The sequence below is a fragment of the Centruroides vittatus genome, unplaced genomic scaffold (genome assembly GCF_030686945.1).
Source record: "Centruroides vittatus isolate TY-2023 unplaced genomic scaffold, ASM3068694v2 contig_680, whole genome shotgun sequence".
NCBI lineage: Eukaryota > Metazoa > Arthropoda > Arachnida > Scorpiones > Buthidae > Centruroides > Centruroides vittatus.
Genome location: NW_027122427.1, coordinates 1,157,007 through 1,182,987, shown reverse-complemented (window position 1 = coordinate 1,182,987; position 25,981 = coordinate 1,157,007). Strand labels below are relative to the sequence as shown.

Below are 25,981 nucleotides of genomic sequence, written 5' to 3'. Positions count from 1 at the left end.
TTATTATTCTATATGTGATTTTGATTAGTACAATGTACTTGTATCATGCAAATGAATAAATGTTTTTCCCCAAATGATTAAACAATTGAATTCACCTTAGTTCCAATAATCTGGCAATTTCCTTAATCTAGCATTGTTCTGATCCATATATGTCAGATTACAGAGATTGTACTATATTTAACACTTCTGAAGATCTTTAATAAAAGTAGAAAATAAATAAATAATAGTAGTGTATAAATTTATTATTTGTTAAATGGATATAACTACAAAAATTCTGAAAGACTTTTGTGAAATTTCATTTTGAACAAAATTTTCACAAATTTATATAAAAATATCAAAATTCTTACCTGATCGGTAAATATTTCTTGGGTAAAAATTGTTTTCATTCGAACTAGATTATTAGAACGAATAGGAATTCTCATTCCTAAAGTAGAGCATACCAAATCTGCAATGGAATTGATCTGATTGCTATGAAAATGTATAGCAATTAACAGCAGCATTTCACCAAATGATGCACTAACTCCACTTGTCCTAATAATATAATAAATTAATTCAAAAATATTTACATAATAAACAGTGTTAATAAGATATATTTGTTTAAAATGTTTCCTATAAAACATGTTAAAACATTTTTAATTTAATAATTTTAACTTTTCTCATTAATATTATTTTAATTCATTAAATAACACAATAAACACTTTATAATTATGTTTTAAGGTATTTAGTCAAACTTCCATATGATAAATTGCCTCTGGGTAAAAAAGAGAAATTTGTTAAATTTTACAATTAACAAATTAGTAAATTTGTTAAATGGAAAATAAATTCATAGTAAAAAGAAACTATAATATACCTTAACACAATGAATATATTCTTGTACTTGCAAACTAAACAGTATTAATGTAAAAGTATTAATGTTGTATACTTGAAAAATTTTGTTGTAAATTAATAAATTTATTAAATAAATTTTATTTGCTTCTTTATTTTCCCTATTTATTTGTAACTTAGCAACAATTTTTTACAGCAAATATTTTGCTGAGTATAACTAGTTCATACATATTTATGTTAAAAATAGTCAATAATTTTGGACTATCTTTTTAATTGAAAGTTATTTTACTAAACAAAGTATTTTTAACTTTATTTAAATAATCAAAAATTCAAATCAATCCGATTGTCAATCAGTTGTGGAAATAAGAATCATAATTAAGAAAACATGGCAAAGTTTTATCAAAACTGACTGATCAAATTTTGAGAATGAAGGCAGTTTTGTATTCCACATAGAAGAGACTTCACTAACACTCTACCTCAATGATACAAAATTTATTAATTCAATTTACATTAGATGAAAATCTGAATTATGCCATAGCATGACTAATATTATACAGGGAGAGAAAGAAAATCACTTAACACACTTGCTACAGAATATAGAATGTCAGTAATCAAAAGTTAATTTGCTCATCTACCTGGCCATCAAGACTATTGCAATTTGCCTCATGTGGCAATATCACCAATGCTGCCATCAACCACCTGCTGGAAGACAACACAACGGAGGAAAACATCAGCATTGGGTCCTTCCACCAACCTACATATGGCCTATCTTGTGTGATGTTCCTTTCAGTGACAGTGACATTTGTGTTTATACTGATGGATCTAAGCTAAACGACAAGGTGGGAGTGTGCATTTGTGGTGTACAAAAGTGGTGAGGAAATTTTTCACAAGCAGTGCCATCTAAATAACAATTGCACTGTCCTGCAGGCAGAGATGTGTGCTATCCATCAGGCCCTGGTCTGGTGCAATGACAATTTTAACCATCAAGCTATCAATATATACACTGACTCAGCCTCCTCTACTCACATCATCCAGAATATCAAATGTACTCTAACTACTGTCAGCAATGTTCCCTCTAAGCTGCACGACTGCGCACTGTTCAAGTTGTTGCCGCGCACAAGAATTTATGTGCCGCACAGGCAAGCATGCACACTGATTTGAATTGTCGTTTACTTATTTCTCGCTTTGTCTGCAACATGATTATTGCTATGTATATTTCGATTAAATACATTAAATCATTGACAAAAGATAATATTTTGTATGGAAGTATGTTTTAAAATAAATTTTAATCTCTACTTTATAATTAATTATTTTAATTTTTATAGGAAAAAATAAGATCATATATATATATATATATATATATATATGATCTTATTAAAACATACTTCCATATAATATATATATATACACACACAGTCGAATAACTCGCACCCTCGGTTAAGTAGTCAGTGGTCCCAGCCAACTTACATAGGCATTAATGTTAAAAAAACTCCGGTTTACTCGACACCGTTTAACTCATCACCACTGGATAAGTCTACATACTTTTGCTGTCCCACACTCTGATAAGTCGTCACCCCTCCTGAAAAAATGAATTCACTCCGCACATGTGGTGCAAACTCATTTTTTCAGGAGGGGAGTTGATTTATTTATTAATATATATACATATTATTAAAAATGCCTTAACATTTTATGTATTTTTATGTATAAAATAATAACAGATAAACAAAAAGAAAATATACAATCTACATCAACGTCACACCAGAATCCAATTTTGCATTTTCTCATGCCAGAGGCATTAAGAATCCTTAGACGTTATTGCCAACAATTGACAATTGCGAAGATGATGTTTTAAAGGCATTCATGATTGTTGAAAAAGAAAGTCAAGACAGTTAAGTGCTCAAAACAAACAACACTAAACGAATTTTTCAATTTTTCGTCTACAGAGTAATTGTAAATGGAGAACACAATGTATTGTAAGCCTATACTACTGTATAACGCACTACTGTATTTTCCTAATTGTAATTTTGTGGTTTTTTCCAACTTTGCTTTAGTCGTTACATCGGATAACTCGACACATTTCCACTTCCTCTTGGGGTATCGACTTACGCAGACTCGTCTGTGTATATATAATCTTATTTTCTGAGCATATATATATATATATGCTCAGAAAAATTTTTTGCTCAGAATCTGCTCAGCAAAATTATTTTTTTTGCTCAGAGAATTATATGTTCCACTCATCTACAAAAAAAATTAGAGGAAACATTGACTGTCAGCAAAATTAATCATTTGGCATTGGAGAGTAACAACAGCTACACCCTTTCCTGGGTTAGAGGGCACCAGGGCCTGCTTGGGAATGACAGAGAAGATGCTCTGGCCAGGCAGGCTGCTGGGGACAGTAAAGGTGTTTATGCTCACAGTGCAATAACAAAGAATAGTGTTAGAGCTATTTTCAGGAGAGAGTAACTGCCCTTGGGAACACAACTGGAACAACAAAAACACAGGTGCAACTACTTGCCTTTTTTCCCCAAGTATCTTTGACAACATAGGCCAACATAGATGCTTCTTTACCCATGAGGAAGCCCAGTTTCTGACTGAGCATGGGTCATTTGCCAGTTACCTGCAAAGATTTAAAATTCAACAAGAAGGTAACTGCACCATTTGCAATATGGAGGATGGGGAACTGCACTACATCTACCAGTGCCCAGTGACTGAAAGCAATAGGCTGAAGCTCCAACTTCTTACTGGTGTGGCTGGCATACATTGGCCTTGCCCTCCACGAGTTGATAAGGAATGACACTTTGTTTCAGGAACTGAAAAGCCTCATCAAAGATTATTTTAAGCATATGGGCAATAATAGAAGGCCTCCATAAAAGTACTATGTTTTCTAGCCTCATCATATTGTCAAAAGTATATATGTAATCTGTATGTTTTGTAAGTGCTACCTTTGCCTATATGTGTGTATATTCATTCTGTCTTATTAATAGCCATGTGTGTTATTCTTTGTCCTAATGTCATTCCACTAATTAATTCAGATTATTATTGAATTTCTATGCATTATCTTTTACTCCTAGGTTACATAGCATATAATGTGCATTGTCATGTACTTCACCTGTTAATTCTTATGTTTTATTTTATAATTCACCGCACTCATTATTTTGGTAAATCTACCTCTCAGGTGTAAGTATATTTTATTTTGCTAGTAGTATTGTATTGTATCAGCTGTGTATATAGTATGCTGCGATGATTCCTGTATATATTTTCTATTTTATAATTGTATGTATGTATGTATCAGTAATTATGTAACCCTTCTGTCTTATTACCTCATTTATAGTTGTATTTTAACCTCTGCGGTGCTCTGCAGGGCAGAAGTCTTTGTAAATAAAGGTAATATAAAAATGAAAAAAAAAAAATGCACATGTCAAGAAAGCAAATTACCCAAAGTTAATTTGCTCATGTCAGGAACACATTAGACCAAGGGGAAATGGATCAACATATGCTATACACATGTAAGCCCTCTTAAATGCAATTCCGAAACTGTAAATGGAAAGGGAACTATGGCATACATATGGCATCATTTAGAGTCAAAATTTCACAAGGAATTGATTGCTGAAAGATTTTATTAACCTTCCTCAAATGGTTACAGAGTTATACACATTACATGATATGCTCAATGTATGTTCTTTGGATACATTGTACATTCTGTAGCAGGAATGTTAAGTGACTTTCTTTCCCACCCTGTAGTATGATAAATAATGAAAAAAGACCAGAAGAACTTTGGACTAGATTATCAGAACACATGCAATCAATTAAATATGGTTATGTAAACTTGGTAGTGGCTATGCATTGCAATAAATATGGCTGTGAAATAAATAAAACATCAATTAAAATATTAAAAAATTAAAATTATTTAATAGATAGACAATATTATGAGCATTTAAGAATACTAGCTAGATGTTGATGAAAAATACAGAAATAATAATAATGAAGGAAGAGTAATATGTAAATCCTGGTTGTAATTTTTACCCAAAAGGGGGAGGAGTAATAATTTTCGTTTTAGATATTGTAGGCGAGTGTTTTTTAAACTGGTGATTGATATATAATTAAAATGTTTGTAATGGGACTTAAATTATATTAATTTAGGCCTCTTTATGATGTAATCTTCATAGTACTGTGCAGTGTAGGGAAAATAAATCTTGAACAGGTTGGTTTGTAAATTGGTATTATATGTATACATTTATAGATTTTTTAAAACTGTTTTTTAAAATTAATTTAGGTATGTTTTAAATTGTAGATTGTAATTAATGTCAATTTCTCTACAAATTTGTTCTACAACAGATTATTTTTGAGAAATTTTCATTTGTAATAGAATCTTAGACTTTTTGGGTTATTTCAATTGTTTATAAACATAATATTTTTTGTTGTAGATATCTATATATTTTTATGTACGACTGATAAGGATCTTGTGTACAGAAATGCATACCAGGAATAAAGTTGCATTCTGTTAATAGAAGTGTCATTTTGATGTTACCAGTAGCAGTGTGATAAGTCTCTGTTATCTCTACTATAGTATTTTAGATATTAGTTTCAACAACTTTTGAGACAAGAAGCTCTTTTATAATGCAATGATAAATAACGTTTATTCATATAACTACTGTTATAAATTAAATAATCTGAAAAACAATCAATTACCTTCCAAAATAACTTTCTTCTTTCACCAACCATTGAATCCACTTTTTGCTTCGGTTTTCATGTTCAACAGTATTAAGAAGAGATGGACAAGCCATCAACATGCAGAGTCCTAAAGATACAAATCTTATTCCTGCTGGACTAGGAGGAGGATGAGATGTCAACAATTCCAATAATAAATTGATTTCGTCTTCATTAAACCTTTTGGGAAAAAAATCACATTTTAATTAAAAAAAACTTAAATTACTGATTATGAAGTAATCAAGATTTATACTATTGATACAACTATTGTTACTAAAACAACTTAACTCTATTTAAGATTTGCTCATTATCAAATCTCAAGTAGATTCTAACTAAAAAATTATCAAATCAAAGATTTGTGGCCTTTAAGTAATACCAGTTTAATATAAATGATAAAGACTGAAAAAAGTAGAGCACTACTGAATTATTTAAAATAAAAAAAATTATATAACACACAATTTTTTTTTTTTTTAATTTATTTAATATAACATCTGATTTTCCATAGTAGGAATGTGAACTATTGTAAAAATAGTAAAAAGAATATATGTGGTGCTTGTCCCTCATGCTGATATGACTTGGTCAAGTCCGATGTCGTGCGCAGGCATCCTGCGCAGGCTGGAAAAAAGACAAACCATCAAAGAAAAGAAAAAGAGAGAGAGTATCTAAGTAATTTAGTGAATATAAAGTTTTGCTTACACATAGTGTTCCAGTCAAAACCAACCAACTAAAATCAACAAAGGATTTTATGTGTGGTTTTCTTTTTTGTTAGACTAAATGCAGACTCTTATTGTCATTAAAAGTGAGATCCTTGTGAATTAATACATTGTTGTGCATATGTTGTTAACTTCAGACACATCTTAAACAAAAAAATTATTTCAATGCCTCAACAGCACTCCAAGCATTCTTCCTCACTTCATCAAGAGTGGGAGGATTTGAGCAATAAACTTTGACCTTTAAATATGCCCACAGATAAAAATCCAGGGCTGTGGAGTTGTTTTAAAATCTACTGATTTGACCATCCCACTCTGACTTCAACTCCAATCAGGGGCAGACTTGTTACAAAATAAACCTGGGAATTTTGATGTCATCACATGACCTCAGAATAAAAGCTTCAATAAATAGAGTTATAATAATGCTAGAACATAGAAACTTTTTTATTCCAAAGCTAAAAGACTCCTTTAAGTAATGACATAGTCAATATATAAATATATATTTGATAATTTTTACTTTCCTGGGGTGTCCATAAAGTCCATGTGCAATTTAAAAAATTTATAACTATTTGTATTTGTGATAGAGAAATTATGTAGAATGTATTAGAAATAAGAAAATAGAAAATCTATTATGTACAGCAACAGTAGATTTCAGTTCATCAAACCAAAGTACAGAGTTTACTTTTTCTTCAGTTTAAGCCATGGATCACACACAATTCTAAAGAAGAAGTATTTTTAAAGTTTCAAAAACTTGTTAAATTATTGTGTTGAAGAGTTACTAAATAATTTTACTTAAAACTAGGTACATTAAGCTTTCTAATACATTTTACAGATTTTTTTTACCACAAATACTAATAAAGTTATACATTTTTTAAATTGCACATGAATTTTACGGACACCCTGTATATAACAGAGGGAAAGTGTAGCAATCAGTCAAAAACGACCTCCAAATTTTTACATTTTTGGACTCAGGATACCTTGAAATGTCAAGATATGCAAAAGATTCAGGGTTTTATTTTCTGTATGTATGAACGTTATAATGTGTGCGTGGGACACAATTTTGTTCGCCCTGTTCGAAGCTTAATAACTTCTATCGTTTTTGAATTAGAGTCAGTGGTTTAACACAGGAGTGAAGCTTTAAAGTGGGTTGAACTAAATCGTACCCCCCCACACACACATGCAAGTCAGCAAAGTTTGACAACTCCGACTCAGACTAAAACACCAAAACTCGACAACTGACTCCACAGCCCTGTAAAAATCACACATTCACAAATCCAGAGTGCTACAAACATTTGTTGGCAATTTGTTCCTTTGTGAAAAACCCATAAAATTGAGTCATTGAATCATCAGATCTATAAAGCATAGCACTATTAGAAAAGGTTCTCATTCTCATGATTAGTTAATTAAGTACTGAATTGTTTGAAAATTTCTAACAGTTTCTGCCAAAGTGTATATTTAGTTTACTAAAAATAAATGAAGAAAATCGTTTCTTGATTTTACTGTGCAAGTGGATTGATTTTAAGTGGAATCTTAAATCACAAAATTAACAACCATTCAAATTATAGATAAAATTATTGTCCATTTTTTAAACATCACTATGATCTTTCAATGGAGATTTTTTAACATTGGTAATTTTATCTTAGCCTAGTAATTTTTTTACAGCTTTAGACAATTCACAGCATTATGTTCAATAGTCTACAACATTGTCTAAAATGGTGAGAGACAGGCCTACAAAGGTAAGACCCTGGTCTACAAAGGGATGGCTGGATACCCAGTCATCCCATTGTAGACATGGCTATAACAAGCTTGCTAAAGAGTCTTCTTAGTCCCCACAGAGCAGAAAGTGTTTAAAAAACTGTATAATTATACTTAAATATATAATTATCTGTTTGTATATGTAATATTTTTATTTTTTTTTTTTAATTTATAAGAAACTTTTTAAAAACTTTTACAAGAAAATGACTAAAGAAAACACCGAAATTGTTCATCTTTCTTGATCTTTCATTCGTATCACACCTCATGAACAGTCTTACAGTGAAATTAATCTTTTATTGTAGACTCTTATTCACCTCAATATGTAAAACATACAAAATAAAATCCTTCAGCAATAGCTAAATTATAAACATATTTATTAACATTAATAAAACTAGTAATAATCTAGTAAAAATGCCATCACAATAATTATATTTTTAAAAATATAATTATTATCATAGTTTTATTAATGTAATATTTCTTTTGATATAATTTATCAGATCAGTTAATTTGCACTAAACTTATTATTCATATTAATTTTATTTTCTTCCTTAACAAAAAATTCATAAAAAATCTTCAATACAAAATTTTTTAGAATATTAAATTATTATATATATAACACATCATCATCACCATGATAAAAATTTCTTCTTTAATATACTTTTCTGTTTGTCAAATTATTTTTAAAAAATGCTTAGATAGATTCCTGATATTGAGTTTCAAAATTAAAATGATATGAAAAATATAAAAACTTAATACATACTTTAATCCAGCTATTCCTCGTAAAGCACAATATAATCTTAATAAAGCACTAGCTTGAACTACTTTGCAATCGGGTAAATTATGCTGATCGATGCTAAACAATACAAGATTTTGTAGTCGCTGCAATAATTCTTCACGTAACTGATGCAATGTCGAGTTTCCTTCTTCAGTTCTCTAATTATAAAATTTAGGAGTGATTCAATAAAATTAATATTTCCAATTACGTTTACAGTTAAAACTTTAAAACAATGTATAATACATTTTCCATTCCAGATGTAACTTTATCAACTTCTTAATTAAGCTAATAAAATTTGTTTTCAATCTTTAAAAAAGAACTGAATTTATCAATTAAATATAAGCAACTTAATCTAAAACTTGTTAAGAGATATTTTTGACATTTAATGGATCATTTATATTTGAAATTAAACCATGAATTACGTAAATCTTGATAATTATTTTTAAAATATATTAAACTATAGTTTTTATGCATTCTGTTTAAATATATAGGTTTGTCACATCATATTGTACTGATAGCTATTCAGAAATTATTGGCAAAGAAACTTTTAACTTTCAAGATGTAAATATTGAAATCAGAATTTACAGAAGAGTGTAGTACTAGTCATTAATTTTCTCTCTTTCACACTGAATCTAAAATCTCATATGAAAAACATTATTAACTTAATAGAAATCTGATTACTTAATAGTTTACCATGTTTTGCCTTTTTATTATTTTTAATTTAATTGTGAACTGCTTACAGAATAAGTTAATCAAGAATAATGTTTTAAAATCATATATAATAGTCCTTCAATTTAACAGACTAATTGGAAGGTGTCTTCTATTGACCTATAATAATGTATTTTTATACGCACAACTGCTGTAAAATTCAATTTCTGCAAAAAAAAAAGTATGATGATAAAGAGATTACTTAACATTAATTAAATGAGAATAAATAACAATGATATTTTTAGCAAAAATATTACAGAACTTTATTTCTAACACACACAGTTTGTTTGTAATCAAAACATTATCATAAAAATTAATACAGCAATTTGTATTTTATATTAAATGTAAGAAAATACAAAAATATCAAAGCAATATTTTAATTTTACATAGTTCCTAATTTAATTAAAGCATCATATTTAGATTTAAGGGAACTTTAGTAATAAGATAAAACAGGAATTACTGCTTTATTTCATTTCTATTTTGTACAAATGCAATGTTAAATTACATAAATAAATTTTATATGTCTAAACAATCATATATATAATTTAAAAAACAGTTATTCATAAAATATTTTATGTATGATATTAGTGTTTCTGTAAATTCTGATACCTAGATTCTCACAAAACTCTTGTATTCATATTCAATGAACGAATAAAGTTTAATTATGGTAATAACAAATCAAAAATCAAATATATGTAGAATATTTTTAAAACTATTTCTATAACAAAACAAAAGATATATTTGATACATATGAATTATAATTATGAGGTATTAATTGATTATATTTGATTAATTGAATATTTTATATTTTATAACTGAAAATATTACTTACCTTCTGACAATTTCGAACATACTGAGCAAACCAGGACCTGACTTTATCATCACTTCCAAGTAGAAGTCCACTAATAAATGCAACTAAATCACCCACAATTGTATTAAAATCTGTCGTATCACCATGTTCGTGACGACAATGGTCTAATGTTAACTGGACAGCCAAGCCTGGCATGCAACACATTTCGACCTATTTTTAATTATAACAAATTAAAACTTTTTAAAATTCTTATAAAACAAAAATAAACAAAGAAAAATGGCTTTAATAGTTAACAGATAATTAAATCAAAACTTTTCTAATAAATTTTCTTAATTATAATAGTCGTATAAAAAACATACTGTTTTTGCACGAATTGTTAATGCCTGTGACATGTTCATCTGACACAGCATATGTAAAGTCTGCATTCTTATTCTTCCGCCAACAGTTTCTTCATCTTGTTTCTCTCCATTTGAAATTAAACCGAAACAAACTGAAAAAAATTTTTATACGATGAGTATAAAACAATTTATTAAAAAATCTGTCTGAATTTTGATATAAATATACTGTTGATCCTCAATTTTATGGAACCTGACATAACAAATTTTGGAAAAACAGACTAAATATCTGTCAGAGTGGAAATATAATATTTGAGAATATCAGACTGTGACTGTCAGTGTGTGAACTGTTTCACATACTAAAATTCTTCCTGGACTAATTTTTATGGATAAAGTAACAAAAATGTATACCTGATGACTCTATTCACCGAGTTTATAATAATTTCAAATCTTGTTTCTTCCAAATTCAACATCACACTTTATATTCCCCTTTAAACTGAGATTCTTTTTCCTCAATTGGCATGTCCTTTTCTTTTGAGACTGTTAAGAAGGCTATTACAGATTTCTCCAACTCTTGAGGCATCCCTGACCACATCCCTGCAATTTTTTATTCTAGTGTCGCTCCAATTGCTGCTGCTGTTTTATCCCATCTTTTCTCTGAAAAAATTAGAATGACAATTATCCCAGATTGATAGAAGGTTTCACAAATTTTCACTCTTCCTAAAAAGATGTTTAACTCTTAAAGACCAATATTCATCTCCTCATCTGTGATGAAATTATTCAAATTTTGTTTATTGTGTTACATTTCTCTATTTGTTCAATCTAAAATTTCCAACTTTCAACATTGAAATTTAAACTGCCATTCTATATGCATGAATTTACTAAAATTACAATCCATTATCATCAATAATTTTGAAGACAAAAAAACTGTCTTATGTCATGTATATTGATATCAAGCAAGCTTTTTAGATTCTATGTTGCTTCAAAATTAACAGAAATTCTCAAAATTTACAACAACATTCATCCCTCATTCAATTTCATGGTTCAATAATTATTTTGTATTGCTTGATTTTTTTAACAAACCTGTGGAATTTCTCTTTTTGTCCATTCTCTCCAGCTTATGGTATTTCTCAAGGTTCAGTGCTCAGTAGTTTATTTTTTAATTCTTATATAGATTATATTATTAACAGTCTCAGTATTAATTCTCATATTTTACCATATGTGCAGACAATCTTAAAATCATTAATTCCAATCCAGCAGAATGTGTGACTTCTGCATTTGAATCTTTTAATTTATCCATTATCCTTCAAAAAACTGTTACAATGTGTTATGCACTTATTAGGAATCCCGCTTCAACTCCTTTATTTTATTCATCAGAATCTAATCAAATAAGTCAACAGTATTAATGATCCTGGTATTGTTTTCAATCAATGCTTAACATTTAACTCTCATATTAATTGCCTAGTTAAAGGTTTGGCTATTCAGAGAAGGATTCTTTGTCAAGAGTTTCTTTATGCATAGCCTTTCAAGCCATTTTTTTTTTCTAATTTTCAGTCATTAATTAATTACTGTCTACCAGTTTAGTCATCTGCAGCTCATAGTCTCCTTCAAAATATTATTTCAGAGCTTAACAAAATTTACCTTCTATTTAATAAACTTTCCAATTTGCTTTTCACCAATTCTAGAGAAGTTGCCAGGTCCAGACTAGAAGCTCCATTCTTTATCTCATTGTATTGAATATTTCAAGACGTCTTATAAATTTTTTATGGATTATTGCCACCTGATAAATTAGGTTTAAGAATTCTTACATGTATAACTAGAAATGACAAGTACAGTAATTTATTATAATCAGTTCTTTACAGAACTTTTACTGATCTTTAGTACCTTTATACTGTTAAATTTACTATTACAAGAAATGAGCTCAAGAGATTTCATGACAGCACAGTATACAGCAGTGTTTCCCAACCTTTTTTGTGCTATGCCCCACCTAAGTCTTTCTAAAATTCTTATGTCCCCCCCACATATACGTTGAACTCTTTTGGAAGATCTCTTGTCGTGTTCGTTAAAGTTTTTCTTGCACTTAATTGCCACACTGTTTTATGGTAACCACGAGAAAACCCGATCCTTTCATCAAAGTCTCTTGCACTTTCCAGTCGTTGCCAAACGCGATCTGAAACACCACAACTTGTGTCTGTCCACCTCGAGGTCTGGGCAAAGAATGTCCTTTCTCCTCTTTCACCAGCCTAAGGGCCTCGTTCATCTCTTTGTTCTCAGTGGTTCCCAGAATTGTTAATCCTACCCAAGGGAAAAGGGTTATAAAGGAAAGTTCTAGAAGGAATGGGAAACGAAGAACAAAGAAAACTAAAACTAACTAAAATCAATATTTACAATAAATATGGCGTACAGCGGCTATATGGTTAACTTTAACTCTGGACAAGTGCATTTTCGAATTGCCCCCCTTAACAATCGAATTGCCCCTCTGTGGGGCGTGGGCCCCACGTTGGGAAACACTGGTATACAGCAATGCACAGTAGTAATTTACCAACTACAGTAATGTAATGTATGGTATCACAAAGACTTCTAGATATCAAAAACATTCATTAATTATTGTAACATTTATAATTATAATAATTATTTCTTAATTATAGTTTTTCTATTGTCAAGAAATTTTAAATTACTGTACAATTTTCAAAAAACTTTATGTTATGCAAAGTCTGAGTTAGCAGGGTTTACTGTATTTTAACACAAAGAAACTCACATTTTAACATAGATGTTGAAAGTAATATCTTTGTGCATCTGTGAACCTTTTTGAACATGTAATCATATTCAAACTGACATTGCATAAAATACTTGTCAACAGCCTCAATGCTTCAGTAAATGCCTTTTAAATATCTTCTATAAAATTTACCTCATTAACGTTTCATAAAAATTTTCCTGTAAAATTTAAATCAGTAATGTTTCATCTTCTCAGTTAGACACCTGTAGGAAAACTAGTAATAAATGCGAAATGCTTTTTTGATTAAAAACAAAACTAACAAATAGTATTATTCATCACAAAAGTTGGTACCATTTTTGCATTTAAGCACTTCAAACTGCTTATTTAATGAAACCAAATTCTTTATTTTTCTTTCAAAAACATTTTCTACTTCTATCGAGTCATCCTCAGTTTCAATTAATGACTTTTAAAGAACTTCTCAACAAAGACCAAACTGTACCATTACTATCATTCTAGTATATATGGTTTTAAAATAACATTCTTTAGCATTTAAATTCACCATTTTACAAACTAGATTGTTCTTAAATTTTATAATATGTAATTTTAAAATTAACACATTAAATACTAACATTGTAACTTTTTACAATTTAATTGTGATATAAACATAAGCCCTTTCTGAAATACAGTAGAGAGTCGTTAATCGGAACATTGGTAATCGAAATTGCCGGTAATCGGCACGATTTTCAGTCGGACTGTGTCGTGCTGAATCAAACGTTTTTGATACTAAATTTACTTCTAAAGTATAATTTTCACGTTTTATATTCTTCAATATATTTATTTTGTTTGTACAAAATAAAGAAATAATTTTTAACGATACGATAGCCTCGATTATTATTATAAAAATTTTCGTTAGGCTTAAAATCGACGAAAATTCAACACGAAGCGACACGCAACGGAGAAAAATTCAACACGAAGCGACACGCAATGGAGAAAAATTTCAACATCGGACAGATTAATATATTTATTCGTACATAATGGGTAATCGGAACAAATGACTAATCAGAACAACCCCAGTCCCCAATTGATTCCGATTTTCGACTCTCTACTGTAGTGCTTTTATAACTTATATCTTACAATCCAGTGGTTTCCAACCCGGGGTACACGATCGGTTGTTTAGGGGTACAGAAAAAAGTTGGTTATTATGGCAGAAAAAATAATATATTATGTATCACAAATTAATAGTATTAAAAAATTATTAGGTAAAAATGTTCCTTGCAACCAGTGTGGTAACTAGGATTTTGGACGCCTATGGCCAAGAATAAAAATAGCATGCCTTTTTAATTTTTGTTATTAAATAAAAATAAAAATGGTGGTTTATTTCTGAAATATATGTTCATAGAAATTACAGATAATAAATACTATAAAATATAATTGTAGAAGTTTTTTGTGTTATTAATTTCGAATACACATTATTCCAAAACCTTCTCATTGGCGCTTTATTAAATCAGCACCTATGGCAGAAGCCACGTTGGCCATACCCTAGTAACGGCTCTGCTTGCAACAATTACAAACTTTATTGAACATTTCAAAATGCTAAAATAGAAATAAAAACTTATGCCGCCAATTGTACAATGCAACAGATCAATAAATGTTGTGAGGTCAGTCAATAGTAGTGAGGATACCATTATGTGTGATTAGTGATTATGCTACAAACTTTTGATGGTGGGGTGTGTTACCATTATTATTATTATCTCTCAACAATATTCCCACATGTTGTTTAAAAAGTATTTTTTATTAGCGAGGTTAAGAGGAAAGAGCTTTTTCTTCCTATCTATATATTAAAAATAAGTATCACAATAAGCTGAAGGCAGTTCCAGATTTGAGATTATACCTCACAACAGTCAAACCTGACATTAAAAAATTATGTGAGAGTAAACAAGGACAAGGTTCACACTGAACTCCTTTAATGCGAAATTAAATACTTTTAAATTAGTTTTTTTGTGCAATTTTATTTTTATTATAATTTTTATATTTGTTATTATATTTGTATTGTAAATGTATTGATTTTTAAATGTATAAATATATTCTCTTTATCAACATTATAAATTAGCTTTTCTTTTTAATTTAAAGTTACAACGTGTAAAATTAACAATATGGTTACTCACTAAATTTCTTAAATGAGGGGTACATCTAGAAAAATGACATGTCACGGAGTACGCTAATGAAAAAAGGTTGGGAACCGCTTTTACAATCAATATACTACCCTTATTCTAATTCCTTTTGTATTCTTTTAGTTTTTTCTAGATTTATTTCATCTAACAGCATTTTCCAGCTGGTTTGGAGCTCTACTGTGTCATTCTAGCCAAAAATTTAAAAAATTAAAAAAATAAATAATTTAGTTTTTTTAAATAAGCAGTTTGAAGTGATTAAATGTAACATATAGTCTTTTGAAAGTGGTTCATAGAGTTTCAAGTATATAATTTGATGATAATTATATTAAACTGTTTGGGAGTAATTGCCAAAATTGCTATGTAGAACTTATCACAAAGGAATACTTTTTGATAAATAATGTAAACTTTATTTTGTAAAACAGAAATGCATTTCAGGCTATTTGCCACTCTTCAGTCCTTCCTGTACAATTTGATAAAAGTAATCTTTAGCAAGTTTTAACTTTTGTTTTACAGTTTTACCACTTATATTTTAAAATATTTAGTTACTCCAGTAGTCAAAACTGAAATAATTTTTAATACTATCATAAGTTCTATGTACCAATTTTATGCTTACTCCCAAAGAACAATAAAGAGAACAAGAAACAATCAAATACTATATTAAACTGTTTCATACGTACCTTCTCTAAAACAATCAGGAGAATTTGCAACCAATCGGCATAGTAATCCTGGTCCATTTTTCACACGTATTAAAGCTTCAGCAATATCAGTAATTTGTAAAAGTCCTGGTAATTCTAAAGAACGAATAAGCATTTGTTGTACAAATTGGTGTTATTTAAATTTATAAATTTCATCAGATTTGTAATTGAATTATATAAATTTTTGAAACTTTTAAATTCACATACTGCTTATAATTGGGCTATAACTCCACTAAAACAAACAATTATAATTATTAATTTACTTAAGAGATGGTGCCTAATGTCTACCTCTAGTAGCAAATTACCTAGTATTAATTATTAAATTTAGCAAAGTTATAGCCCAATTATTTAGGCAATCATTTGGTGGTGATGTAATTTATATTTTAGTGATACAACAGTCTTTGTTTATGTAAGAATATGTTGAATAACAATATAAGGGCAAAAAACAGTTATTAAAAATTACAGCTATCTTACTATGCAAACAATAATTGAAGCATGCAATGCCATAACGTAGTAAATATCATTTTTCTCTAAATACATTTTATTGAAGAATTGAATTCTAAATGCAATGTTTTCTGCTACAAAAAAATATTGTAGTGATATTAACACTGTAAGTGTCTGTATTTTAAAGTTGAATTTATGTAAAGCCATAATGTTTAAAGCACCAAAGGGCAAGTCAGATGACTTTGGCACTTAAAACGTTACAGTTTATATTTACATCATTTTCATATTCTAAAGAATTTGTACCTTATGAGTTTTTTACCATTTTATTGTAAAATTGAAATGAATTCATTAACTAGAAAAAGTGCTTTCTACCTCTCCTGAAAACTTTGTTTTTTGGCACTTATAACATTATGGCATTGCATGCTTAAATTATGTTTTCAGATAAATTTGGCAATAAAAGACAAAAAAATATCTAAAATTCATGTCCTACTCACTGTTTGATCTTATAATAAAAAAAAAAAAATGTATCCAATTCAAACTACTTTCTTTGGAGCAATAACTTTTTAGAAAACGTGAGTGATTTTGAAAATATGACAATTGTTAGAATTAAGAAATTGTTCTCCAGTTGAGTACTGACAATATGCACACAGATCAAAAGTATTTAAGTTTTCTAAAAATTTATTGTTTTGAGAAAAACAATTTGAATTGAATTGAATTTAAATTTGAGAGTGTTTCTTTAATAAATATGCTAAAAGACTTATAATCAATATGTGAATGATACTAGGATATATTAAAAAAAACCAAAATAATACCAGACTAGATTTAAAGTCAGAAGTTAAAAATTAAAAATTTTTGATATTGTATCAAATAAGAATCATCTGAAAATTTCTTTGGATTATGCCCTTCAGTAGGTATGCCTTTTAGAGTTTTGTGAGAAGGATCATTGCAACTATTACACCACATCCATAATATTGCTTTATATCCTCCAATAGTTTATTTTTTTTTAATATTAATAAAATAAAAGAGGGAATTAACCTTTAAACTTTTTATTGAAAAAATGCAGTTATAAGCATCTAGATAATTAAAAATAGATCCCACCATCTCAGTCTGTGTTCCACTTCACACATGGCACATTTAATAATTATATGACTGTTTCTTGAAGACATTTTTACACATTCTTGACAGATGAATTTTGTTCTACTATTCTTATTGTCTATAAAAAAAAGTCATCTGTCTAATTAGCCAATTATTTGGACTCACTGTCCTGATTATATTCTATAATCTCCCAATCTTCTGACTCATTTTCAGTGTCATAATCAATCTCTCTGGCTCTTCTCTTTTTCCTATCAATATCCTGATAACATGTTCCAAAGCATCATCCAATTCTTTCTGGATCAAAGCTATAAGAGTATGAAACATCACAAAAATCTAGGCATCCTGAAAGATGATATACTTTCAAACTAATATAAGTCTAAAAATTTATTGAAACCTATGTTGTTGTTAAACTAAAGATATATGCAATAGATATGCAAAAAGTAAGCAACTCTTTGAAATAAATTTAAAAAATACATAAAAAGTAAGCCTAAGTTATATTTACATTGCAAGGCATGTAGTAGCAATACACTGCAGATACCATATCATCCTAATTCAAAACAAACAAAACACCTGTACCAGCATATATATGCTGATTCAAGTGTTTTGTCTGTGCTTTGAATTAGGTTTTGAATATATTCTGGTTTCAGATCATTAATTACTAGAGTGCATGTAAGGCAGATTTCTCATCAACTACATGGAAGTCACCATATAAAATTAACAAACCACAGATGTGTTTGTTATATTTTAAAATTTTTGAAATTTAAAAATAATAATTTTAAAGTATCAAGATTTGATTGGTTAATTTGCATTTAGGAATAAGTACTTGTTAATGCAGCCCTGGATTAGCCAATTTCACAGACTTCTCATTACTTTATGTGCAAAACATTGTTAAAATTTTGAATTCTACATCATGCAATCAGAGGTGTAATTATATTCAATAAGAATCTTCGACTTTATAATATCATCACAAATAAAAATCACATAAAATTAAACATGAATAAAGTCTCCAGATTATAATTTCAAATTAACAAAGTTTGACTTATTGAGTACTACTGTATATTCCATGTTACAATGTATATTTTAAATATGTATCCTATAGCATATATTTAAATAAATTTCAGAGATTACATCAGATAAAATGATACAAAAAAATTACATAGCTATTTACACAATCATCTTTTAATGAAAAATTGTAGAACTTGGAATGCATTTGTGTGCGCATTATAGAAGAATAATTAATAAAATTATAAGGTAATATAGATATGAATAAAAGATAACAAACCTATTAATTATCTTTAATATAATCATCTAATCTAATTTCAAAAATTAAATGTTCATTCAGTGAGTTTATTAATGAAATTTATTTTTAATTAATATCCATATTGAAACATTTTGAATATTTAATTTTAAAAAATAAAAAAAAAACAAGTAGAAATATAAAAATCCTTTCACAAGTTTAAAAAATCTCGTCAAAATTCAAGAAAAGTCAAGTCTACATAACATTATAAATCCTAAAATACTGAAAATGTTAAAAATTTACAAGGTTTATAATATGATTATTTTAATTGTTTAATAAAGTTATTATATATAAAAAACATGGAAATATGTAATATGTTTATAATTTTTTAATTTAAATTTTAAAAAATTGACTAAATATATGCAAAACTAAAATATTTTGAATAAACTAAGATTTTATGATATGCTTTTAACTTAATCATAAAATCATGATCATTAGTCAATGAAAGATATTTGTATTTTTGCACTTTTTTTTGTATTAAATATCAAATTATACTCAAAGTAATGTGGATAAGATTACATTTCTGCATTTTTTTAAATGTATTGAGTGATTGTACTTTTACACTAAATAAGAACATGAAATAAAAATATACTATTTAAACAATACTAGATAGATATATAGTTAAAGCAAATAAATGTTTTGACTCTTTGAAATAACTATCTTTAAGCAGTGAATTAACAAAAAAATTCAGGTTAATAATCTTTGAAGTTAATGGTATTCATGATTAAAACCGTTATGTGTGTTTAAATGTTATTCCAACATATATATATATATATGTATGTTAAATGTATTTTCTCAATGTTTCCATTGAGAAAATACATAAAAATCATGGTAGAACATACCTTTTTTTAAGAGAATATTTTTTCATGGACTTTCAAAAATTCTACCATACAGATTCATTTAATAAAATTTTCACATTAATTTATTACCTGCTTTAGCAATACAAAGAACATCAGATACTTCTTCAAGATATATATCAGTATCGAAAAGTTCTGATTGCCTTACGTTAACTTCAACTCGTCCATCTTTAATCTGTATCATAATATATTAAAATAAACAATTAGAAATGTTTTAATATAACAAGAGTTTACAATATTTTACTAAAAAATTAATCTAAACAATTTAAAGTAATTTTTTAAAATTATCGTTAATTACCTGTGACATAATAGCTAGTAATTCACTGAGTAGCAAACGTAGTTTTCTAGCAGCATCACTTCTCTCAAATTCTAATGTCAATCCATTCTGTAGAGAAGATACTAAAATACTTTCTCCTAAATGGCCTCCAAGTTTCATTCTATAAAAAAATAAATAACAAAAACTCTAAATTTCAAACAAAACTGATTTTATATAATTTTTAAATTAATAAATAAAAATAAATCAGAAATTATATTGGAAGAGACACCTGAACAGAAACTTTATTTAAAAAATTTAGTATAGTATTACTGTTACTTGTATCTGTTAATTAGTTCACAATAATTATTTCTAAAATATGGATGATTGCATCTTGAGAATATCTGCATTCATCTAAATATTCAAATAATAATGTTTATAGAAATGCCAGCATAAGTTTATTTAAAAGATTTTGTTGTTATTAAATGAATTATGATGATGAACTAGCCATTACTGAATTACTTAATGCACTTTTAAAACAGGATTTCTAAGTACACTTTTGCATATTTAAAAATTTGCACTCTTTATTAAATGATTATTTTTATTTCTAAGATCAAGACCTAGTTGCTAAAAATTACAAGTTACAAGCTAGAAGACTTGCAATATTGACTTGTAGCTTATAGCAAGTATACTTGTAGCTTGTTACCTATTGTACAACTGTGTAATATTTGATGTATAAACACAAACAAATATTGCACTGACCTTTAGCACATTTCCAGAAATTCATTATAATAAGAAGCAAATGTTTTTTGCCTCTTATTATAATGATATATAGTTAAAGCAAATAAATGTTTTGACTCTTTGAAATAACTATCTTTAAGCAGTGAATTAACAAAAAAATTCAGGTTAATAATCTTTGAAGTTAATGGTATTCATGATTAAAACTGTTATGTCTCTTTGAATGTTATTCCAACACATATATATATATATATATATATATATGTATGTATGTTATATGTATTTTCTCAATGTTTCCATTGAGTCAATGGAAGTTACTGTTACTTGTATCTGTTAATTAGTTATCAGATATGATTGTTATGCCTTGCAATGTAACAGTTACAGTAACAGATACAAGTAACAGTAGAACTTGTCATTGAAAGCCTGGCCAGCATCAGGCTTTCAATGACAAGTTTTAAGCCAAAGTTTTTAGAACACTTTTTTAAAAGGAAAGGAAAATCAATTGATCATATTAATGAAAAGAAACAAATACACATCAAAGCTAGAGGATCATATCAAAGAAACAGAATGCTAACTTATTGATAATGACTATGTGAACAGACTACAGAGAAGAGTTATCAGAATGACTAATACAAGCCTAGCAAGAATTCTAAATTTAAAACACACTGCTCTACAATCTCCAGACACCCCAAGGCTCTTTGCATTCACAAAAATGCATAAATCAGGCCATCTTCTCTACGATAATCAACAAAGCCTGATCTCCCACAATTTGCATAGAAAAAGTAGTGCACAAGCTATTAAAAGACCATCTTAATGGGTAAAACTTTACCATCCAGAATTCTTTACAACTTATAGATAAATTTAAAAAAACTAAACTACAAGGAGAAAAATAAACTCCTACTAAAACACCAGATTGTAAATAAATCTTCAACCAAAAACCTAATAACCGGTGCCAGTCCACTTAAATTTTTATGGCAAACGTTTTCGGACACTTCACTTTGGTTGGCACGTGCGTAGCGGAAGCCTTCTTGTCTTCTTAAAACGATTTTCGAACAATCGAACTCTTATTTCCGCTACGCACGTGCCAACCAAAGTGAAGTGTCCGAAAACGTTTGCCATAAAAATTTAAGTGGACTGGCACCGGTTATTAGGTTTTTGGTTGAAGATTTATTTACAAGGAGAATACATTACAGTTCTTAACTTTGTCTCAATATTCCCATCAGTCAAACTGGAACCATGTTTTTGTGAGTTAAGAGACAAAGTGTCTTTTCAGGATTCTACAGGATTTGGGATTATAACATCTCTGTAAGAATACCATCAACATATACTAGAACTAGCCCACATCCTATGCTACATGTCATTTTTTAAATTAAATGGCAATTCCTACCTACAATAAAAAAAGAAGTACCAATGGGCAGCCCGCTATCAGAGACTTATGTGAACTTGTAATAAGACTCTCAAGGCTAAAATCATGTGTGAGTATCTTCCTAATATCCTACTATGTATACATTATATAGACAATGTCTTAATCATATGGAACTCACAACCAGACATCCATAACATCCTAATAAGTTTCAATGACAATCCATGTGGGCTCATAATAAAATTGGATGAAGAGAGCAACAAGGAAGCTTACTTCTAAGACATACAGATATTCCTGCAGGATAACGAGATGCATACTTATATATTCCACAAACTTCCATACATCCCATTTTTATTCATGTTGAATCATGTGATCCACCTCAATACAAGATGGCAGCATTCAGATCACTAGTAAAGAGAGCTTTTATGCATTGTTCAAACATATCTGACACCAACAAAGAGCCGAAGTACATTACAGATGTAGATATAAGATAAGACACAGCTTTAGCAAAACTCTAGTGCCTGCTTTGGCTAAATGCTATATAATGGACGGACCAAAAAACATATGCCATACAAACAATAGAAATCAGGCAACACAAGAAACAAACAGGAAGCAAATTGTAGTAGATTTCATCCTAGATTGATTGCTACATACAAATAGTTCTTTATACCAAGCACTCAGTGGCTTTCAAACATAGCCCTACAATATTCAGACTCCTCATGAACACAAAAGATAATTATATTATTAACAGATCACCAGGAGTCTACTCTTTACCACTGTATGATGATGATGGTAGATTTAACAATAGCCTCATATATATAGGATCTAGCAACAGGACCTGGACACGAAGATTGGCCGAACATAAATACAACATTTCATCAAAGAGCAAGACGACTACCACTCTAGCATAATATGCAATGGAACCCAAAGTGTCAATACTATAGGAAGAGGCCAAATTGATTAAAAATATACTAAACTCAGATAAGCTGAGAACACTGGAGGCATGGGAAATATATAAAAGCTCATAACAGAAAAGATGTATAAACAGTAAGGACACTGAAATTATTTCTAACACATGGAAAGTGCTTATAGACGATCTGATACAGGAAGATAGGTTTTAAGAACATACATACAACATTTATAGTTCCACAATACTTTTTATGTTGGAGTCATAATGTATAATTTTTCTGTGATAACTTACAATGAGGATGTGAAAGTAGTCACATTATGAGCGTTTGGGCGTTACATTCATTGATGATGTAATCAAGAAAACAAATGCACAATTAATTTAAATACGAACTTGTTCTAAATGATTTTCCTTTCCTTTTAAAAAACTGTTCTAAAAAAGTTCAGCTTAAAACTTGTCGTTGAAAGCCTGATGCTGGCCACTGAAAGAGGCCAAAAACGTTTGCTTCTTATTATAATGAATAGCATTTTCAAGGTTTACAAAAACATTTTTTGAAATAAAATTATAAATATTGTTTAATATTGACCTTGGGAAAGTTGAGATTGAGTTCTTAAGTCAAGAGCTTATTAGCTGAAGAATAATTAGGAAAACTCAAATTGGAAAGAGATGGCGAATTCAAATCAGAATAGTAGTAGTCAAAATCTCGATTCCTACAACATCAAAACAGACACAAATGACACGTAATAACCTAATTGGAAGATACTGAATCAGGTTAACTCTGAAAACAAGAATTATTTCAAATGTTGTAGCTGTAATCCATAAGTAACAGTCAATAAATGGTTTTGACAGTTCAGGAAATCTATGAGTAATTAAGTTATTTTTTTCAATTTTTATCCACTCATCTCCTATTGCAAGATGATAAACCCTAGTCTCAAAAAATCCACGAGTCTTCAAATAAATCCCATGGGTTTTACATACAACTTTAAAAACAAACCCTCTAAGGCTAAATCAATGAAATATGGTATATAATTTTATAAGAGAAATACAAAAATAATAACAGTTTATAAACTGTCAAAAAACACAACAAATATCAAAAACAAAACAGATCAAATAATTCAAACATAAATATTTTCTAAACTACAATCTTCAAAGATTTTATCAATCTTATTAGCTATTGTTTTTATTTTTGGTATAACAGTCTATTACACTAAATTGGGAACCAATAAAAAAGCAAACAAATATATAAAGACAAGATACAAAAATAAAAGCGAACAGGTTAAGAATTTATAAAATATAAAACAATGTACTACGTGAATATATGTTGATCTATTAAAGAGACCAGTAATACTGCCAACAAGTGCCAGTCATCAAATTTCCACAGACATAAACGATTCAGAACTGGCAGGTATAAATGCACATCTAAACCAGGCAGTTGGCACCTATCAGTTTTATTTAAAGTCTGTATTAGTTATACATGAAGGCTTATCACACCAGTGTATAATGTATATACGTGTATAATTAATACAGACTAAATAAATCATCATTAAGGATTAGCAATAGATTATTAGCAGTTTCTTTGACTGTTTAACTCCTATAGGCACAGTCTACCCTCCCAACTGACTCATTCTAAGCTGTATTTGTACCAAATGGTGTTTGTTTATATGTTAAATAGCTCCATATTGAATTTACAAGACACAATTCCTAACTTTTTAAAGTATTATAACATTAAATATGTTACATGCAGGAAAATGTATATCCAAATAGGTCTATAAACAATGTCTACCTGAGCTGTTGTTCCTTCTTGACATCAATCTCTAAACCATGAAAGTCAATGGAAAGTAAACCAACCACATGATTTACCAATTCAATTCCCGATAAGAGTCTCAAAATGATTTTTCTTTTCGACGACCATTCGCTGCTTTGATCCAGAGGAGAACATAATGCCATTCGCACTAAACACGGGAGCAATGGTCGAATTTCCTTCTCCGACAAATTTTCTAATTCTTCGGCATTCACCGTTTGGATGGAAGAAAAAGCTTTTGGCAACACCAACAATTTCGCCATACTTTATTAATTAAAATACTTCAACGATCGCAGCTCATAAAAACGTACACCAGACCTTACAGACCGCCATTGTCTTTAAACTAATAGACAATGCATAATTTTTAATTTGTACTCGGTTAGCGCCATCTGGGAACACTCGAGAAAACTATCTACGAAAATAAATGTACTGCGGTACTGTATTGTACTATACACATTACCGTGTAAAAATGCTTGTATTTTTATTGCTTAAAAATTGAAACGACATAAAAAATTATAAAATATAACCAAAAGTTTAAATTTATGTTTTAATATGGCCAGACGCTTTGAATTTTATGTCATTTTAAATAAATTATAAAATTCTGTCATTATGTCATTTGCCGTACGTCCTTTCTTTGGTTTTTCCTTTATAGTCAAATAAAGTGAACCGTAAGAAGTCCGGTAGAATAGTGAACCGAAGAGGTTACACACTTTATTTAACTATAAAGAAAAAAATATATAAAACTCTGCACAACATGTACGATTTGAACAACTCAAATTACTTGTCAGTTGTGATTATTTTAATAAGATATTGTTTACACCCCAGGAATACAATATTTCCTGCTAAATTGAGGCATCTGTCTGTATTTGTTATTCAGTGGATAATTATAATATAAAAGTAAAGGTGTTTTTAGCAGCTCTTGTACAATTTAAATATATTCTATAATTTTTACTCTATTAGAATTTTCCTGTTGTCTATCTTAAAAATACACTTATTTACATTGTATCAATGATAATTT

General features: G+C 28.9%; 1 protein-coding gene across 2 annotated transcripts in view; it reads right to left on the bottom strand.

Annotated features, from left to right (window-relative positions):
* The window catches only part of IntS2 (integrator complex subunit 2), a 41,274-nt gene extending 15,962 nt beyond the window's left edge, over nucleotides 1-25,312 (bottom strand). For both annotated transcript variants that reach the window (XM_067276184.1, XM_067276185.1), the window contains exons 1-9: nucleotides 24,946-25,312; nucleotides 20,200-20,338; nucleotides 19,974-20,076; nucleotides 16,191-16,304; nucleotides 10,651-10,781; nucleotides 10,313-10,501; nucleotides 8,758-8,930; nucleotides 5,515-5,712; nucleotides 348-531 (exon numbers count right to left, since the gene is read on the bottom strand). In XM_067276184.1, coding sequence (XP_067132285.1) covers nucleotides 348-531; nucleotides 5,515-5,712; nucleotides 8,758-8,930; nucleotides 10,313-10,501; nucleotides 10,651-10,781; nucleotides 16,191-16,304; nucleotides 19,974-20,076; nucleotides 20,200-20,338; nucleotides 24,946-25,226 — 1,512 coding nt within the window. In that variant the 5' untranslated portion in view covers nucleotides 25,227-25,312. The remainder of the gene's footprint in view (nucleotides 1-347; nucleotides 532-5,514; nucleotides 5,713-8,757; nucleotides 8,931-10,312; nucleotides 10,502-10,650; nucleotides 10,782-16,190; nucleotides 16,305-19,973; nucleotides 20,077-20,199; nucleotides 20,339-24,945) is intronic.
* Nucleotides 25,313-25,981: the final 669 nt, after the last annotated feature.